This window comes from Aegilops tauschii, chromosome 6, assembly GCF_002575655.3.
Source record: "Aegilops tauschii subsp. strangulata cultivar AL8/78 chromosome 6, Aet v6.0, whole genome shotgun sequence".
Classification (NCBI taxonomy): domain Eukaryota; kingdom Viridiplantae; phylum Streptophyta; class Magnoliopsida; order Poales; family Poaceae; genus Aegilops; species Aegilops tauschii.
This window is the reverse complement of record NC_053040.3, coordinates 148,599,378-148,620,480: the sequence shown is the minus strand read 5'-3', so window position 1 is coordinate 148,620,480 and position 21,103 is coordinate 148,599,378. Positions and strand designations below refer to the sequence as shown.

General features: G+C 43.9%; 2 protein-coding genes across 2 annotated transcripts; one reads left to right on the top strand and one right to left on the bottom strand.

The window, feature by feature from the left end:
• The first annotated feature begins 881 nt into the window (after positions 1 to 881).
• LOC141025346 (uncharacterized) lies at positions 882 to 3,591 on the top strand. Its single transcript, XM_073500649.1, has 2 exons — positions 882 to 1,068; positions 2,300 to 3,591. Exon 2 carries the CDS (start codon positions 2,300 to 2,302, stop codon positions 3,422 to 3,424), a length of 1,125 nt encoding a protein of 374 aa, XP_073356750.1. The 5' UTR covers positions 882 to 1,068; the 3' UTR covers positions 3,425 to 3,591.
• A 9,264-nt stretch (positions 3,592 to 12,855) lies between these two features.
• LOC109762376 (actin-related protein 4) lies at positions 12,856 to 20,891 on the bottom strand. The gene is made up of 20 exons (XM_020321230.4): positions 20,604 to 20,891; positions 20,423 to 20,514; positions 19,106 to 19,279; positions 18,942 to 19,015; positions 18,492 to 18,572; positions 18,341 to 18,401; positions 18,221 to 18,270; positions 17,677 to 17,731; positions 17,330 to 17,407; positions 17,203 to 17,256; positions 16,148 to 16,201; positions 15,997 to 16,057; positions 15,627 to 15,678; positions 14,981 to 15,047; positions 14,727 to 14,786; positions 14,577 to 14,639; positions 14,348 to 14,410; positions 13,693 to 13,757; positions 13,291 to 13,359; positions 12,856 to 13,203 (listed from the first exon to the last, which is right to left on the bottom strand). The coding sequence occupies exons 1-20, from the start codon at positions 20,614 to 20,616 to the stop codon at positions 13,158 to 13,160; spliced, it is 1,332 nt and encodes a 443-aa protein (XP_020176819.1). The 5' UTR covers positions 20,617 to 20,891; the 3' UTR covers positions 12,856 to 13,157.
• Between the last annotated feature and the right edge of the window lie 212 nt (positions 20,892 to 21,103).

Below are 21,103 nucleotides of genomic sequence, written 5' to 3'. Positions count from 1 at the left end.
CATGGACTAGTTTCCGTCTATTCCACCATAAATACCAAGCAGCTATAGCGATTAGTTCCCCTGCATTCCGGGAGCCCAAGATAGGTAATTCATGATCAGGCATAAGGAGTAAGAATTCAAGGACTGCCTCTCCTGCACGATCAATGACGCAGGCTTTTTTTACCACTTCATACAACCCCAAATATTCCCACACTTCTTTTGCCTTCTGGCACAGAAATAATATATGTTTCGTGTCCTCTTACCTATCCAAACATGCTGGGCATATTGGCTGAGTTTTTATATGTCTGTTGGCCAGTGTAACGCGACACGGTAGAGTCCCGTGGAGGGTCCGCCAAATAAAAATTTTAACCTTCGCTGGACAAGCTAATTTATGTGTGGTTTGCAGCTGGCAAAACGGTGATAGTTTCTGATGCGGTTACCAGGAAGCAGAGGCAGCTTGAAACGAATTTATGTGTGGTTTGCAGCTGGCAAAATGCTCCGCCCACCGATTTGTACCCCACGCAGACGAAATCCAACCACTTGTGTGGTGTGGAGTTGAGCGTATGGATATCTCATAACGTGCGGCCGCAAGCAACTGCTAGCTGGCCGTGCCTAACGAGGGTTTGGAACAGAGATGAACGGGCAGTTGGTGCATTGAATGTATGGAGGCCTGCAAGTGGTCGAATGTCTTCCCAGAAAAGTCTACGAGGAATCAGAGACAATGCTGTTGGGAAACCGGGGCCACCAGGGGGCGGCGGCCTCGTACTTACGGGCTAGCCCCTTCATTTCCCTCACTTTATGTTAAGTGGATACTTATCCCTTAACCCTTTACCCCCTATATAAAGCAACGAGAAGCCATCATTGTAATTGCTGATGATTGATTAATAAACTGGTCTCTCTCATATCTCTCTGTGTCATTTACTTTCGCGTGTTCGACTACTTCGACTACTTCGTCTACGACGCTCGCCCTCGCTCCGCAATCTCGGATCGGACTCGCCGGCGGAGTTGCGGAACACGTTATCAGCACGCTTCGCTCCATCAACTCTCCGTCAAGCCTGCATCACGCAGGCTTTCGTCGATCCCGCGGAGGTATAAGATCCGATCCCCACTTTTGCAAAAATGGATTCCTCTCGTTACTACGATTCCGTTTTTGCGATTAGATTATTTTTCGGATAAATCTACCTATGGTGTGGATTTCTCTCCCAAAAACCAAGCGGACGAATACGTCGCCGACCAATGTCGATGTTTTTGGATCACGAGAGACTTGTTGACTACACTATACGGGAGTCGGTACAGATCGTGATCCAGATGATCACGGTACCGCCGCAACGCACTCGCTGTGCCACGCGTCGTCGATGTTCGCGATGAACACGACGATGTTTTTGAGATCCCGACGCCGACGTCCAGATGACGCCGTCCAAAGCAGCTGGCCGTACCCGTGCCCGATGCACGCTCGAGGCCGCCGCGTGCCCTGCTGGCCCCGGCTCCGCTAGTCGCCGCCCGGCTGCTGGCCGACGCCGCGTGCGCGCGTGGTAGCCGCGCCCGGCGTGCGTGCTGGCCTGGCGCTGGTCGCCGCCCGGCTGCTGGCCGCCCCGCGTACCCGCGAGGTAGCCATGCCCGGCGGGCTGGCTGGCTTGGCATTTGACGCCGCCGCCGCGCCACACCGCCCCGCCTCGTCGACCGCACCGTGCGCGCCGCCGCGCCGTGCCGCACCGTGCGTGCGCACGGGCCTGTCGAGGCCGCCGCCGCTCGGGCGCTCGGGCGCCAGGGTTGGAAACCCTAGCGACCCAGAGCGGCAAGCGGGTCGGCCCAGCGGGCTGTGCACAATGGGCCTCCCCTTTCCCTCCATAAAAAAAGGAGGAGGGCGGTGGGGCTGGCTACACGGGCCGACGGCCCATTTTTCGGCCTGCAGACGAACTAGGGCCAGGCCAGAGAGCGCGCGCGCGGTTATTTACGTTTTAGCCCCCGCAGTACCGTAAATTTATGCGACTATATTCCTGCTGTAATATTTTGCATATAAGTCCCTGGAACTGTCTATTTTCGCTGAAAATGCGTATTTGAGCTTAAAAATGCCTCGGGAATTCAATTTTTGGGCTAGTTTTCACATACTAGATGCGCTTAACATGCTATCTTTTGTAACATGATATTATTGTATGATTTTACTGCTGTAGATTAATTGTTTAGCACTCTTAATCATTTAGTAAGTCATATAATAGCATGTTTTAAATATTGGAACGTCTTTTTATTGAATAAGTTTATCAACATCGCTTTGTGCAAAAGATTATCTGCTGTAATATCATGATTTTTGCATAAATCGCAGATGGCCGGAATTGTCAACAAGGAGTTTCCTGAGTTGGCCCAGACAGGGCTGAACTACCTGTCATGGTCCTCGGACTGCGAGATCTTTCTCCAGGGCAAAACCCTCCTGAGGGCGATCGGTAAGGGGGCCCAGCTGGCCGTCACTGATCCCAAGTTCGAAACTGAGAATGCGCAGGCTCTGCACTTTCTCCGTCATCACCTGTCACCTACTCTGAAAGATGAGTATATATCTGAGCGCAGTGCTTCTGGCCTTTGGACCGCTCTTAAGCAGCGGTTTGAGCGGCTGAAGTACACTGTGAAGCCACGTGCAGAGGCAGAGTGGATCCGTTTGAGGTTTGCGGACTTCAAGACGGTTGGGGAGTACAATTCGGCTCTTCACCGGATTTGTACGACTCTTCGGTTGTGTGGTACTGAGATTACCGACTCCCAGAAGATTGAGAAAACCCTATCCACTTTCCACCCCGACGCGGTCCAGTCCTCACGGAACTACCGCCAGGGGAACTACATGAGGTATTCAGAGTTGATTGACGTCCTCCAGGTGGCAGAGGCGCAGGACGAGGTTCTCAAAAAGAACTTTGTCGCGCAACCACTTGGGGGGAGTTCTCGCCAGGAGGTGAACGCTCTCAAAGTCCGCAAGCCTCAACAGAAGAAGAGGGGCCGGAAGGGCAAGAAGAAGGGCCCTCACCCCCCCGCCCCGGCTAAGCAGAACAAGCCGGGCAAGGGAGGGAAAAGGCCTCAGGACTGCTTCCGTTGTGGCTCAGTGGAGCATTTCTCCCGCCAGTGCCGCGCACCACAGGAGGTCGTTGATGCATATAAGGCTCGGAAGGCGCGTGAGACGCACCTCGCCTTGGTTCAGGAGGGAGCACCACCGGCGCCCATGGCGGCACCCGTGATGATAGCTACTCCCCCTGCTGCGCCCATAGAGGCGACCCCCGTGGTGCCCATCGTGGCAGCTTTGGCGGTCTCTACCGACGCCCACGTCGCCATGGAGGTTGACCACATGGTCGCCTCGGCGGCGCCGCCACTAGACATTGATGCTGCCTCCAAGATGATTTCTAAGGAGGATCAGCTCACTAGTATGGAGATTGCGGTGGAAGTGAATGGCTTCTTCACCGAGTCCACTTAGCATACCTCTTTGGTTATCATGATTCCGTGATTTGATGCAATAAAATTGAATAAATTCGATTTGGTTGTAAGCTCTATGAGAGCATAAACTTATTCTTTACTTTGGCGATTGGATGACATTTATTCATTTATTCCATTATTTATACATGATAGCATGTTATGTTCTGAGATGTGTGCATTTATTTTTAATGTATTTTCTTCCTCATTACATTAATTAGATGTCATATTTTAGAACGCGTGTGGCGCCCGAATGGAGGAAACGTACCTTGCCGATAGCGCCACCACTCATACCATTTTACGAGAAACTAAGTACTTTGAGTCCATTAAAAAATCTCCGGGAAGTATTATGACAATCGCCAGCTGCGGTTCTCACATAGTTGGCTCCGGACGAGCCACTATTATACTCCCCATGGGAACAACTTTGATCATTAATGATGCGTTGTTGTACCCGGAGTCGACTCGTACTCTTTTGAGCTTTAGAGACATCCGCGCTAATGGTTTCCATGCTGAGACCGATGATGAAAACGGCAAGGAGTGCCTACTCATCACAAAGCGGGATGCAGGTGGTAAACATGTTATCGAAAGGCTTCCTTCGTTTGACACAGGGCTATACTACACTAAGATAGTAGCACCGCCCGTGTACACTACCCTCAAGACCGTTTTTAGAAGCTCTGAACTCTTCTGCCTCTGGCACGATAGGTTAGGCCACCCCGGACTTAGGATGATGAGAAATATAATTAACAACTCACATGGCCATAATGTTAACGTGAAGAACTTCCTGAATCCCGATGATTTCGTGTGCTCCGCATGCGCTAAGGGGAAGTTAGTCATTAGGTCATCGCCCCTCAAGGTGAGGGATGAAATCCCCGCGTTCTTGGAACGTATCCAAGGGGACATACGCGGTCCAATTCAGCCCCTCACGGGGCCGTTTCGGTACTTCATGGTGCTCATTGATGCTTCCTCTAAATGGTCCAATGTTTGCCTGCTGTCAACAAGGAACCATGCCTTTGCAAAATTGATCTCACAGATCATACAAATGAGGAATAATTTTCCGGATTATCGTATAAAGTCTATTTGAATGGACAACGCCGGAGAATTTACTTCAAAGGCGTTCGATGACTATTGCATGGCAATGGGAATCAAAGTTGAGCACTCGGTACCACATGTTCATACACAAAATGGACTTGCCGAGGCATTGATTAAAAGAATTAAATTCATTGCCCGACCGCTCCTTCAGGGTTGTAATTTACCAACTACATGTTGGGGCCACGCGGTGTTACACGCGGCTAATCTCATCAACTTTCGACCGTCGGCCTACAACATCCACTCTCCTGTTCAACTTGCGCAAGGGTCGGCACCGAAAATTTCCCACCTTCGTAGGTTCGGTTGCCAGGTATATGTACCAATACCACCCCCTCAGCGATCGGCGATGGGCCCGCTCCGTAAGTCGGGGATATACGTTGGTTATGAGACTGTGTCCATAATCAGGTATCTGGACCCCATGACAGGTGACTGTCACACGGCTCGTTTTGCTGATTGCATTTTTGACGAGGATCTTTTCCCGACTTTAGGGGGAGAGAATCAACCCCTTGATGCTAAAAGTCGAGAAATCACGTGGCAGGCCACGGGGATCCACGCTCATGACCCGCGCACTACTGAGACTGAGAGAGAAGTCCAAAAGATAATAGATTTGCAGTCTTTAGCAAATCAACTGCCCGACCACTTTAGTGACTTAAAGACTGTGACAAAATAGCATGTGCACGCGCGCAATGCACCGGAAAGGGTTGGAATACCGAAGAAAAATGATGGTATACCCACTCCCGTCCAAAGGCCTAAAAGGACGAGAAATCCGGCTTCTCAAATCCCAAGTACTCGGGGACGCCCGACGAAAAAGGTTAAGAGAGATTTATCACAGCCTGTCGCCAAAGTACCCCAAATTGAAACGGGGAGCCAATCGAGACCTGGCACAAGTACGGAAAATTCAGTGCACGAAATTCCGGACTTAAACTTTCCCATAGGGGAAACACCCAGCGGAGATGTGAGTGCACACATCGGCGCGGGAAATCTAAAGGACCTTGCTCCCATAATGGGAAATTTGGTAGAGCAAGTGTTTGCGCCAGATGCGCTCCATGACGAAATGGTCATAAATTATATTTATACGAGGGAGTCCCTGAACCGAGCAACGGTGATTGTCGACATCAACTTTGCTACGAAAATTGCCTCAATCATAGATCTTGACCCTGAGCCTAACACGCTCGCTGATTGCAAGAAAAGGTTGGATTGGAAAGATTGGCAGCAGGCAATTACTGCCGAATTATTATCTCTCAACAAAAGGAAGGTGTTCGGACCAGTTTGTCGAACTCCTCCCCACATTCGCCCTGTCGGCCATAGGTGGGTTTTTGTTCGAAAGAGAGATGAAAATAATAAGGTAGTACGGTACAAAGCAAGGCTCGTTGCTCAAGGGTTCACTCAACGACCAGGTGTCGATTTTGAGGAGACTTATTCCCCAGTCATGGATGGAGTTACCTTTAGATACTTGATCTCGATGGCAGTAAACATGGGCTTGAAAATGAAACTAATGGATGTTGTCACTGCTTACCTATATGGTAACTTGGATTCGAACATATACATGAAGGTTCCAGAAGGTATCCCTGTTCCGAATCATGATAGAGCAAACAGGGGTCTATACAGTGTTCAACTTCAAAAGGCACTGTACGGACTCAGACAGTCTGGTAGAATGTGGTACAATCGCTTAAGTGATTTCCTTCATGAGAAGGGCTACACGAGCAATAAAGATTGCCCATGTGTTTTTATACGGCGATCCCAAGATGGATTCTGTATAATCTCGGTGTACGTGGACGATTTAAACATAATCGGTACACCTGAGGATATTGAGGAAGCGAGTTCCTACCTGATGTCGGAATTCGAGATGAAGGATTTGGGTAAAACCAAGTTCTGTCTAGGTATGCAACTTGAACATTCCCCTGATGGGATTCTAGTGCACCAGTCGGCCTACACCCAGAAGGTGTTAGAAAGATTTGGATTTGATAAGGCATATCCTTCTAAGACCCCGATGGTCGGAAGATCTTTACAGCCAGACAAGGACCCGTTCAGGCCAAAGGAAGAGGGGGAGGAAACTCTGGGACCAGAGGTTCCTTACCTGAGTGCAGTTGGAGCACTCATGTACCTCGCAAATTGTACACGGCCAGACATTGCGTTCGCCGTTAGTTTGCTTGCCCGGTACAGTTCTGAACCTACCAAGAGGCATTGGAAAGGTGTCAAGGACGTCTTCCGTTACCTGCAAGGGACCAAAGATCTTGGCCTGTTTTATAAAATAAATCAAGACCTATCTATTATAGGCTATGCCGATGCTGGGTACCTATCGGACCCGCATGATTGCAAATCGCAGACTGGATATGTTTTCCTTTGTGGTGGAACTGCGTTTTCCTGGAAATCGTCCAAGCAAACACTTGTGTCGACTTCCACGAACCACTCGGAAATCATGACACTATTCGAATCGTCAAAAGAGTGTGTATCACTTCGGCGGATGATCGGCCACATTCAGCAGACATGTGGGCTGAACACCGTACAAACCCCTACCATTATCTATGAAGATAATGCTGCTTGTGTTGCACAAGTCCAGATGGGTTATGTGAAGAGTAACCTCACAAAGCATATTAGTCACAAGTTCTTCTATGCACATGAGCTGCAACAGTTGAACGAGGTGAGAGTTTTGCATACTAAGTCATGTGACAATCTTGCTGATATGTTCACTAAATCATTACCGGCATCAACCTTAGAGAGGTGTGTGCGTGGAATCGGTATGATGAGATTTAGAGAGATGCAAGGTTCAGGGGGAGAAACTTCACAAGCTCGTCGCTAAAATCTCAATCCTGATGATCGAGTACTCAACTTGATGGTTGAGTGGATTGTACTCTTTTTTTCCTTGAGTGAGTTTTCCTGATGTTTCTCACACGAGGTTTTTGACGAGGCAATTCGTGCAATACAACAATGTATACTGTGTGCTCTTTCTCCATATTTTTTCCCACTGGGTTTTTCGGAGTTTTGAGGCATGGATATACGGATAATTACCCAAGGGGGAGTGTTGGGAAACCGGGGCCACCAGGGGTGGCGGCGGCCTCGTGCGTATCGCACGGGCTAGCCCCTCCCGTTTCCCCCACTTTACGTTAAGTGGGTACTTATCCCTTGACCCTTTTCCCCTATATAAAGCAACGAGGAGCCATCATTGTAATTGCTGATGATTGATTAATAAAGCTGGTCTCCTCCATATCTCTCTGTGTCATTTACTTTCGCGTGTTCGACTATTTCGTCTACGACGCTCGCCCTCGCTCCGCAACCTCGGACCGGACTCGCCGGCGGAGTTGCGGAACAAATGCATCAAGGAGGCATTTTTTTTCAAAAGAAAAACTAAATAAATCAAGGAGGCGTTTGATAAACTCTATCATTTTTGGCCTATCAGTATCTGTGACTCAATTGGGACATAATGGATACAGGTTAAAAATCATGTTGTGCACATAGTCTGGTAACTTTGTAGACGGCCTTTCTGTGTTCGGTAAGCAATTTTCCCTGGCGTTTGGATGCATGCGCAAGGCTGGGCCGATGCACTGCACTTGCTTGTTTACATGCATTCGGTGTGAATTGGCTCGATTATGAGTTAATGGCTACACATGAACAGAGGTTGCAGCAGAGTAGATAGGTGTGTATATATTCGTGTAAGTGAGTTGAAACAAAAATATGTACAGTATGAAAGTTTTATGAAATAATGAGATGAAGCTAGTGGTCAAAGAAAATTTCAAATGGTCGGGCGTGTGCAATGAATTTCCACACGTGAACAACTTAGCATAGTGCAACCGGAAGGTATACATCTACTCGTCCATAGACATTGAAATAGAGAACTCACAACACGAAAGTTGTGTGAAACAGCGAGATGAAGCTACTGGTCAAAGGAAATTTCAACCTTGCATGACATATTTGACAAAAACCGTCCAATATAGCTCGAAACATGAACACAAAGTTCAATATTTACAGTTAACGAAACTAAGAACCAATCACCAGAATGGAACCACAACGTCGATGTGCATCCTTTTCATGTACAACTTATCTCGAATCAAAATACCGTTGTGTAGATTAGAAGGGACTAGGTGAAGAAAATTAAGGAATCCGAGTAAAATCATACCACATGCAAAGCTAGATAACATCTGCACAGTCTAGTAGAATTTAGTAAAAAAGATGTGTAAAAGCTCTAAACATGAACACAAAATTGAACATTTATAATCAACAATACTATGAACCAATTGTCTAAATGAAATCACAACATGAGTGTCCATCTTTTTCATGTACAACTTATGTTGAATCAAAGCACTGTTGCGTAGATTAGAAGGGGTTAGATAAAAGAGATTAAAGTAGAACATGTGCAAACTCACGTACAGGTCTCCACATGTCCGTACCAGCTCGCACCTAACTGTGTCACCAGACCCACCCACTTCAGCTTGATTGCATCGCTTGAGCCTGACTTGTTGGAAACAGTCCATCCGAGCGTTCCTCTATAGCCAGGTCCAACGGTGCTTTAAGGTTCGTGCGGGTCAAAAATTTAATGCAATGCAGGTAGGCAAACATGCCAACATTGCATCCATCAGGTCAGGCTGAGCCTAATGCCGCGCCTCCGAAATATATGTGGACACGTTTGAACGTGTTCACAAACATCCAATTGAAGAAAGGTCATTTAACGGGTCTCGCCAAATGTCCATTATTCTCTAACATTCTCTTCCCTTTAACAAGTTTATCTAGATAATAAATAGCAATTCAACAGTACATTTTAATAGTTGCAAATAAGTGCAACTAGTACTAAAACCATTGGATGTTTAAGAATGTTTTTACATCCATCAATCCCAAAACGCCTCCGATCGTTGTCCATGTCAAATACCTCAATTTTCTGACTTCTTTTCACCCTCCTTTTGCGTAAAACATTTGTATATGATAGTATGGAAGTCTTGACCAAACTTCACTGTATCGATATCCAAGTCTGACACCTTCAGGAACAACAAACTTCGCTCCTCGGAAGCGACTTTGATAGCAATCTTCCTCTCCTCGAGCTTAAGCTTCTTATTTTGCATCTCCATGAACGTGTCAAATCTCTCCATCTTATTTTCCTCCTTCATATCACTAGTTTGACACATGCCTCCTCCTTCTCTACCACGATGTCATCGAACTTGTCTGACATCTTGGTCGTCACCACTTCTTGCTTCTCCTTGTCAGCCTCCTATTTCCTCCCCCATCGACTTAGCCACACGGGTGGCCGGTGCAAGCCCTCCGATGGTTGACCCAACATCATCGTCATCAGCTTTGGCGTCGGTGGTCTTATCGAAATGGGTAATGGATGCCCACTTGCTTTGTCCATTCAACTTGAACCAATAAGGCATCAACGTCAATGGATTGCCCCTTGGTCTTGTGGTACAAGGCGGTGGCCCAGTTTGGCTAGCAAAGCAAGAGAACGACATAATCAATACTCCCTCCATTTCAAAATATAGTGTGCTCGCGTTTATCGAGGTCCAACTTTGACCATAAATTTAACCAACGAGACCGACTGCGGCGGGAGAAAACATTATATAATTGAAAACCTCTATTGAATACGAATTCACTGGTATAACTTTTGCTCCCGCCATAGTCGGTCTCATTGGTTAAATTTATGGCCAAATTTGAGGCACGGGAATAGAGGAAGCACTATATTTGGAACGGAGGGAGTAAGTTGTAACATAGAGGCAATCAATCCAATTACCAAACGCATAGAGCAACACAAAGCAAACTTACGAGGTCGAGGAGTGATGTGCCACTTGTCCATCGGTTGTGTATTTGTGTATACGCGCCACAATACTTGTTGACCTCATGTTAAATGTTGTGCCATTGATGGTCTACCGACTTCGCATTGTGTTCATGGATCATTTCTTTGTTTTTTATGTGTGTGTGTGTGGGGGGGGGGGGGGGGGGGGGAGGGGTAGTATTTTTGCTCACAAAATCATGCATATTTTGCCAAAAAAATGCGCCTTTTTACACCGTACCTTGAAATGGATCAGCACTCATGCCCCAACATGCCAAGCACAACAATTCATTCTCTTTCTCTGAGTACGTTGAACCTCTCTTCTTTGCATCCGCATTAGCCATGTACGACCCGGGTTGTTGGGTATCCGTTGGCGTCTCTTGGTCCAGCACGAGCAGTAGTTGTCCTCGTCTTGTTTGTCCTTGTGGCCGCCGCCGTTGTAGATCATGTCCATCATCGTATCATCGATGGGTGCCGTCAAGCTTGGGGGGGCGGGGGGCATTCGAACGTACAGTGGTCGGGCACTCCCGGATGAGGGCTCCTCGGATGGAAACTGCGACGGGACGAGTTGTGGCAACTGCGACTCTTTGAACACGTAGTCAGTGTTGGTGCCGGCGACATACGATGAATGGTGTCAGGAGGCGGCGAAGTGGTGATTACTGCGTGTCCGGCTGACCGTTGAGATGGTTGACGTAGTGGTACGGTGGCTTGTACTTGGAGGGGCGCGGGGTGCGATTGCCCAAGCGGCATCGTTGCGTTGGTCCTCTTTGCAGGAGGAGCTTCGGCCTAAGTGTCTGCCATCGCCTTCTTCTCCCTCACCTTCACATGCCGCCCTTGCCATTCCGTGGCCACGACCGTGCACACGGTCTTCTCCAGATCCGAAGGGTCGAAGAACCATTCCATGGGCATCCCCAATGAATTCATCGCGGCAACTGGACGGTGAAACGAGCGAATGTGATGGCTATCGGGGCGGAGAAGAATGGGTTTAGCGCGAAAACAATGCCGGATTGTGAAATTGCACTGGCTCCAGGTGGTGTTTTGAGTGTATCCGATATGTCAGGAGTTTGATGCGATGAACGTCCACACCGCAAGAGCTTCCTCTGGTTTGTTTGCGGGCTAGGGGATTTCAAACGACAGGACAATCTAGGCTAATTTGGATTATTCGCGTTTGAGGCCCAAATGTGTCTAGACTGTTGTCGCGCTTATAGTTCTCTTTTCTGGGAGCTCGTACCTGCCGCTCTCTGCGGCAGGTTGTCGCTCGCACGCACAGGGGGTCTACGCCTGGGTCGGCCCGATTGAGAACTGTAGCTCGAAAATAAGGCCCAATCGAGAACTGTAGCACAAAAATAAAAGCGTCGAGCGGGTATCGAACTGAGGATCTCGTCCTAGCGTCAATGCGCTACTATCAGTGGAGCTAGCAAGCTTTAATGCTCAAAATACAGCACAAACCTTTAAGAACGAACTGCCGAGCGCAAATTCGATTTTTTTTCAAAATTTCAAACGCATTTTTCGAAAATAAAAACCTGAATGTTTTGTGAAACGCAACTACTTTTGAATACCATGAACAATTTTTTCAAAAACTGCCACATTTTCGAAAATCATGAACAATGTTTTGATATGGGAACAATTTTGTAATCCCAGAACAAAATTTGTAAAGGTAAAAAAAATTATGAAACCGTGAACATTTTTTGAAATGTGAATAAATTTTGAAACCGCACATTTTTCGAATTGTGAACAAATTTTGAAACATGAACAAATTTCAAATTTGCAAACAAAAAATGTGAATATTTTTCGAATTGTGAACAAATTTTGAAACATGAATAAATTCAAATTCGTGAACAAAATTATAAAACGGCGATCATTTTTCAAATCTGCGAACAAATTTTGAAACTGCGAACATTTTTCGAATTGTGAACAAATTATGAAACGTGAACAAATTTCAAATTCGTGAACAAAATTATAATGCTGTGAACATTTTTTGAATTTTGAACAAATTTTGAAACCGCATTTTTTTTCTCTAATTGTGAACAAATTTTAAAACATGAATAAATTTCAAATTCGCGAACAAAAATATAAAATTGTGAACAATTTTTGAATCTGCGAATAAATTTTGAAAAGCGTGAACATTTTTGAATTGTGAACAAAATTTTGAACACGAACAAATTTCAAATTCATGAATAAAATTATGAACATTTTTCATTAAACCACGAACATTATGAAAATAGAGACAAATGAAAAAAAAGAAAAAGGAAAATGAGAGAAAAAGAAAAGAAAAAAGAAAATAGAAAAAACAGAATAAAGAAAAAACCAATTCAAGGAACCTTCTAGAAGTTTCCCAAAACCAGAAAAAACCAGCTGTGAACCTCTAGAAGGTTCCCAAAACAGCGAGCGGCAAATAGGATTCCCCTATTTTCTTTTTACTTTCTCATTCTTTAATAATTTGCTCAGGGCGCATGTACATCACGCTCCTAGCGCCACAAACGCCGGAAAATCCACAACGGCCACCTATAACAGTAAGTTCAATAACCGTTTTCACGTGGCTAACGTAGATGTAGTACATCAGTTGCAGCTGCGTAACAAGATGGCTAAAGACTTCGTTTGTCCGAAAAAAAGATGGCTAAAGACTTCACTCCCGGATAGTACATGAGAGTAACTCGTTGCATAATACAGTACTCGGTACATCGGACGAAAAAATCAGCACATGAACTGCTACTATCTATCATCAATGGCAAAGTATCAGCTAGGCTTGTCCTCAACTTGCGCTGCGCACGCCTCAAAACTAATTTAGTCATCACAAGAATAAACATCCCCAGATAACAACAAGGTGCATCTAACTGTTGCCCACATACTACATCTTTCGGCAGCACAAACCTCTGCTCAGGCAGCATGTTGAACCATTTCATGGGCATTTCCTCTGGATATAGGAAACGCCATGCTCCTCGTACCTGTTTGCGAGATGCATACAAGAAAATGTTGTTAGGTGTTGGCAACGGGCAGGGCAAACAGACCCTAGAATATCAACCCAAACTTACTCTGCTTTGGAGAACCACATTTGCTGGAACGACCCGAGAGATGCAAGAATGCTCCCTCCAATCCAAACACTGCACTCAAATTACAGATATATATATCAGCCTTGTCAATGAACGTCTATCTAAAAGATGAATCTCGAACAGACAGAATCAGTCTCCCTCGGACCCATTCACACCCTATGGCCCCGATAAGTTTTACTGGCATGATGATAAGCATGTTTTCAGCCAATTACAGGGCCACGACAATATGTGTTAAAGCTACTCGGAATAATTAATACAGCAAATACAGTTTTACTTTCTAGTGGCAACACAATGACATACGCAATCATTCAAACTGCTCTGCTTCTCACGGGATCCATTGAATATAGCCACTGCATACAATGACAAGCAAATATAGCGTCTAACCTGAAACGCCTCTCCATTGAACTTCCACTTGCCAAAACCTTTACGCGAGCATTTTGAGGGGACTCCTGCAATCATTGAGTTAAAAAATAAGAATAACCCTGCAGAGATTCAGGGAACATAATAAAGCAGCTTTAGACTTTAGTCACAACATTGTAATCACTGTTCGCTAACCAGCAAAATCAAAGACTAAGGAACCATTATTAACAGTCACTAACAAAATCAAGACTAAGTAACCATTGTAATCACTGTAGTCAGTAGTCACTAACAAAATATTCAACGAGATCCATTTTAATCTTCTATTTCCGACGAAGTTCGCGGAAATAAGGTGGAAAGCTTGTCTAAAGCATGAATTGAGTTCGTAAAAGCAAATAAGTTATTGAATTGATTAATAAAAGCAAAGCTTCAAAGAAAGAAAAAAATACATGCCTAACTATAATGTCACTACCTCTATAGCAAAATTGATGTCATTATATGAGGAAAAATAATGTAAAAATACTTTTCATGACAAACCTGCTATCATTTCTATGTGAGAAGTCTAAATGCTTCTGTGTATGCTAGTGGTTGACGAATCCTCATATTCTAAAATGAAATATATGTGGAAACGGTGAAAATATAAAGCATAAGTGACTTATCCTATCTTGTTCAGTTCTTTTACCTCCAGTACTTCTTTTTCTAGGCGTTCTTTTATCTGCAGGATTGATGACGAGCCACCAGAAAGCTATCCAGAATACAAGTTTGCAGATGTTAGAGTTGTATTAAGTATTAACAAAACATAACAGGAGAATTAAAAATTATGTTGTAATGTTATACGAGATTCATTCACTAAGCTTGTGCACGGGAACATTTAGAGAGTAGCAAAATGCAGCACTTGATAATGTCTTTACCAAGATGTTGCTGAGTAATTCCTTGCGAATGTCAACATCACACCTATTTACACTGTCAAGGACCTGATGAAAGACAATGGTGGCGGCATTCATTAACATAAAGAATTGTCCAGGCTGCACAACTGTATAGTGACCCATAACTTAACTCACCATTCGTGGAAGTCCGCGAATTGAAGTGGAATCTCCAAATCCATCGATGCCAGGAATAGTCTGTTGATCAGAAGTTAATTCGTGAGGAAGACAAGTCAGCTAGGTCCAAAAGATTTTTTTTTGAATATTAATAGCATCTAATGAAGAAGAAAGCAATGAACTTGTTCGGCTCCTGGATAGTGTGATCTACCACTAGCACAAATCCTGACCAATTAACATACATGCACACAGGAAATTATACTTTTCTCGCTCACCTGAGAAAGATATGGGTTGAACAAAATGTCAGGAATCTTGAATCTATCTGCACCAACTTCAATAGTTCTGCTCAGATATAACATAAATAAGTTATAAGGTCTTAAACAGTACGAACAACATATTTACCAGAAAATTACAGCAACAGAAATAGAGAAAGTGGAGATCAGAACCCCAGCACCTTTTAGGTGCATTGTGCATCCAAAATCGAAATACCATGTCTACTTTTTTAATGGACATGAAATAAGTATACAATCAATGTAGTAGCTGAATCATGATATGGTCTACCAGGCTGCAAAATTTGTTAAATTACAACTCGAGGCTCCACTAAAATGCAGCACATGAGCAGATCCAAGTAAACTGTGGCTTTTCATCGGAATTTGAGTTGAAACTTTGTGGTTACCAGACTACAATTTTTGAATGCTATGATATACTGGTTTTATGTCAATTTGTAAACAACGAAATTCGCCATGTCCATTTGTAGGGTGTACTGAAGTGAAGAGGCATGAACGATGGAGTAAGAGCGCACGATGCATCGGATACAATCCAGAAAAGTAGCTACTAACCCATATTCTTAATCTACTTGGTAATAAAATAGAACTATCTAGCTGTAAACAAGTATGTGTCTACATAATATTGATAACTTACTGCCCATCTGGAAGCTCATATGAAGTTGTAGGGACATTTGCATATGCCACTTCTGCATGAAAATAAAGCAGGGAAAGTAAATAGCAGAACCTAAAAGAGGAACACAAAGCAAGGTAATGCTTAAAGCACACAAACAGACGTGTCAAATCAGTCAAATGAATGAAAATAATGGTGACAGGCAGACAATATGCATAAAAAGCAGCCAACTATATTATGGTTGTATGCATATATAAGATTCATGAATGATCAACTGAGTTGGCATATTCCTCCGATTGTGCAGGTCAGTATAGTGGATACAGTATCATCCGAGCTGCATTAATATAGCAAAGCTAAACAATCACAGAAATAATGTATTTTTTAAATGTTATACCATCAAAGGGGGTATCTGGAACTCTGCAAACTGACTCTTTGATGTCGCTAGCGATGGCTCTCTGTGATACGGAGTAAGCATAACCATTAAAGGCATACAGACAAAATTCAACAAAGCAAAACAAGAATTACAGATTTGCAAATGAACATACCATGCAGTATAACCTGTAACTATCCGTCGTGTTTGGAAAATCAAGATCTACAACCTGAAAAAGACAAACATGGGTTCACAGAATAAACACTGCATAGTTTCCCTTATATCCGTCTAGTGTGATCCTTAAGGTTTTCATCTGTATAAGCATACCCCTGGAGATGGAGAATTTGTCCACCCGGTTTTATTAATTTGCAAATTCTTCCTCCGTTAGTTAAAAAAAATGAAATCGGCTGATATCATGACAATATTAGGTAGTATAGATATTATTATGGGGGAAGTTGATCGTTGAAATGATAATAGATAGGGTAGAGGTAGAAACTATCAATTCTTTCTCGAAATCGGAATTATTAAAAGAAGTCTATGAACTGATATCGATTCTACCCATTTTGACCCTCCTTTTGGGAATAACAATAAAGGTACTTGTAATTGCGTGGTTAGAAAGAAAAATAGCATAATGCTAATTAATTTCGAATGTAACAAATTAACCATGATTAATTAATTAACACAACAAATTCAGAACCTTAGGTAGACCGCATAAATAGGAAGAAAGATACTAAATAAATTTTGAAGGGCCGGCTAGATATTAGTCAGAGAACCACCTAGTGCTCATGTATCTACGAATATTGATATGAACAGGACGGTGTTACTTTATGATATTGGAAATGTCAAAATGGTATTCAGTGTCTATCTACAGACCTATGCCATGTGGTAAAACTTAATTGGGTTGCAGAAAAGAACTCAGCAAGGGGAAGGTAGAGAGACCACCTTGCAGGCTCTCTCACCTTTTTTGTTAGACATGGATCCCCTAGAGATCAGACACCAGCCCGTGGCGTTTTTCCATGGTTAGATAAATATATTGTATATGTCGCCCCTCTTCTGTTTGCTGGTGTGTTGGTTTCAAATATACCAACGGCCCAGCTCACATCCAATGGTACAAGGCGTTTCAACAAAGGGGCACATCGAATGGTATAAAGAGTTATCTCTTGGTCCGAAGGAATCACAAGCAAACAAGAATTTTTTTTTATATCAAACGTAATGTTAAAGAAATTACACCTTATAATCTCCAGGGCTCACTTCCTTCTTCTTAAATGAATACTTGGGCCTAATCTGAGAAGTGAACAAACAGGATATGAAAATACAGCAAGGGCTAGTATGCTATCTTAACAAAGAAAATGCTTACAACAACGCCCTTGCTCTCCAAGCTTTTCATCATACAGTCAGTTAAAAATTCACCACCAATTGGAGAAGTTGCCGCAGACTGCCACGTGAAAACAAGTGAGTGAACAAAACAATAGAAAAAAAGGCTTCAGAAGAAACAAGCCAAAAGTGGTGTCAGTGTTACGTATGCCAGGGTCCATATGATACAACTTGACATCTTATTTTATCAAATTTTAAAGAGAAGGTTGGATTAATCACACTTTCAAATGAAATGTACAACGTAAAAAGGGGCAGATCACTATTAGATACAGGTAAGTAGTGTAGTGCACACTTCCCTTTGAAAATCAGTACATTAATATCATAACATACCTTTTGCAACACATAACCATCATGCACAGCAGAAACCACAGTAGACCCGCCACCACTGCACCAAAAATGATCACTCAGTCAAAATACAGCAATTTCTCTCATGACAAAGACCCAAAGCATTGAAATGAAGATGAAATAAATCATTAGTCGATGTTCAATACCAGCTTGTTAAAATCTAATGACACAGCTTATAAAATGCTTAAGAATTCGAGAAGGTCATCTAAGCAAGAAACCAGATTAAGGTGCTCACATCAGGCACAGAGAAAATGGAAATTTTAGCATTAACAGTTAGAACCAACTTCGTCATGAGTATTTTCTTGTCCGGATGAATTGCTCCACAATATCTGTATGCTATGTGCAACATATATTGGTGAAGAACAATATACTTCAGATATAAAGTAGGAGACTGAGAACCAAGAAGGCACCACAACACAGTGCACTTGTTCAAAAACTAATCGCGCTAACGTGGCAAAAAGGGGCCTTCATTTATCTACAAGGAAAATAGCAGGTTGCAGAGATAAAACACCATCAAGAAAATGCTGACCAGTCAACCACCAGAGATGTAGCACGTCCAGATGCAAAAGATGTGAGAACCTGACAACCCAATCAACAATTAAAAATAATAAACCGATTGCATCAAGGATTGCTTCTGAGAGAGACATACTGCATTTTTTGCTAGGAACAGCGCTGGCACTTTGTACTTCTCAAACATAAGTTCAGCTGCTCTATAGAACATGGAAAATAAGAGTCAGGCTTGAAGGCACTCATATGGGTTAGCTATATAAATATTTTAAACACAGAACATATACACATACTTCTCTCTTTGCTGTCCACTGTTTGTAGATGGTTCTGCTATCAGCATAGGATGCTCTTCAGGATTGATCAATAGCCGCCGTCTGAAATACAGAATAAGTGAGTGTGACAATACAATGGAACAAAGCAATAGCAACTCCAACAAATAACATAGCATCATAACGAGCAAAGGCCTGTACTTAATCAACCTTAGCTGTTACAAAAGTCTAAACATCCCAACAAATTAAATAAAACAAGCGGGTAAACAACGAATCATGTCTTGTATACTTACAAACTAACTAAAGATTTCACAATCAGTACACTCGATAGCAAATAAACACAGAATGCTAACTTGTTAAGCTTAAACTAGTAACTTAATTATAATCCAAATGGTGCCATTGCTGATTATCGATGAACCATGTTAAAGAGGAGAAATTGCTCAGAGCTGCATCAAGCAGGTAAACAAATTTTACCTAAAAGCATGGTTCCATATGTTGTCAACAACTTCCCAATCAATAACTGTTCCATCTTTCAGCGGTGAGATCACCTGTTTAGTGGGGAGGGGAAGAGAACCAATAAGCAATAGTTAATAAAATACATGAGCAACAAATCACCCTCAGAATGTGCAGTCACCAACCTCCATATGATCCCTCCTGAATTCAAATTCTTGGCCTAGATAAAATTTGCGCTTTGTCTTGGCTTTGTCCACATCCATAGGCTTGGATCCATTCTTAGGATCTGATCCAGAGTCGGCCTCCTTTTCTGGCTTAGCTTCATCAGTATCTCCCGTTTGTTCAATTGAACCAACAACCTTAACATATCAAAACCAGATACTGAGTGCAATAAGTTGTACTGGCCAAAACGTCCCGATTGGGTAGCTCACATACCCTTGAACCAACAAAATAACATAATACCGAAGCACTGTTCAGGCAAAGGGGAAGAAAACGTGCTAAACCCAAACAAAAGTGGCCAAATTCAAACCATTTTCTTAGTGCTAATTTACACAGTACTTCCCATTTTCTCTGAATGTTATCACATGAGTAGTTTGCTTATTTCATCAGTAACAGAGTGAAAGTAGCAATTTACTGCCACTCTGCAAAATTAGCCCAATAACCCCACTAACTGCAGAGGGTAAATCTTCACACAACAAAAATAAAACATTAACTGTAGAGTCTACGGGAGACAGAAATATTCTCCAACTCAACAACTTGCAGATAAACTGAACTTCACATTTCAAACACAACAGTGCCATTTCCCAAGTTCCCATGAGATCGACAGTTAACCTCCAGAACTAATAGCTCAAGTTCACAATGCAGAAACTTTCAACACTTGAAATTCAGTTTTTTGCATTTGACTCGCGGTGCATGTAAGAAAGGCTCACACTAGATAACACTGGAAAATCTGGGCCATTAGACAGGCCTGAATCATTAACTAACTTTCTTGTCAACAGATTAAAAAAATTGCACACGCTGCGCTGGAACCGACAGGTATGTGCATCTTATCGCAGTCTATAGATTCAATGCCTGAGTCCAACCTAGTACTGATGTAGCTATTATTTGCAGAGTAGGGCGCGCCTGTTACTCCCTCCGTCCGGAAATACTTGTCATCAAAATGAATAAAAAGGGATGTATCTAGATGTATATTAGTTCCAGATACATCCCTTTTTATCCATTTTGATGACAAGTATTTTCGGACGGAGGGAGTACAAAGTTTATGATTTGACCAGAATATCATGAACTGATACGCTAGCGCCCCCATGTTTGAACCAGAATCCGAAGCCGTTTGACTTAAAATAGCTCGAAAACTTGGAAATTTTGAAGCACTCAAAACTCCCACGGTTGCGATGCACGCAGATTTAGCACCCTCGGGTCAACGAATGAACTAAAACAGGCTGGTCACGACGAGACACTCGGAAGAAACAGAAAATCTGACCCAAGCAGAAGCAGAAGCTCACCGAGGGGAAGACGCATTTGGGGGTGTCGTCGCCAGCGTAGCCCGCCTTGCAGCTGTAGGAGCCCACGTCGATGACGATCGCCGAGACCTCGTCTGCGGGTGAGAGAACAAAGCGAAAGTGAGCGATCGGGGCGGGAGATCTCCAGGGTTTAGGGTTTACCAGGGGCAGGGGCGAGTCTTACCGCCGCCGTACATGGCTGGAGATCTGGAGAGGGAGGGCTCGGCGAGCAGGAGCGGGGGCGCGCGGGGTCGAGGCGTCGGCGGTGACGCTGGGGCTGTTCGGCAACCCTCCCCTCCAAATTCTCAATTCACTTGTCAACTCCCACCTCCACTGGTACGCTGCCAGTTCGTCGTTTCGCTTAGGTCGAGCTCATGAACTGGATAGCCGTGCCGGACCTTGTCGTCCTTTGTAAACTTTTTTTTTACTTGTTTTCGTGCGGTGGTTGATAAATGGGAAAAGCCAATATACGACAAGTGTGGACTGAGACAGTCAATGGAGTGCCAGGAAAGCCAATATACAACAAATGTGGACTGAGACAGGGGAACCCAATGTCGCCAATGCTCTTTCTTCTAGTCATGGAGCCACTTCAATGGCTCTTCCATCGGGCGGCTGAGCTTGGCCTCCTTGCCCCTCTAGCACCATCCGGACTGCGGCACAAGATGTCAATCTTTGCGGACGACG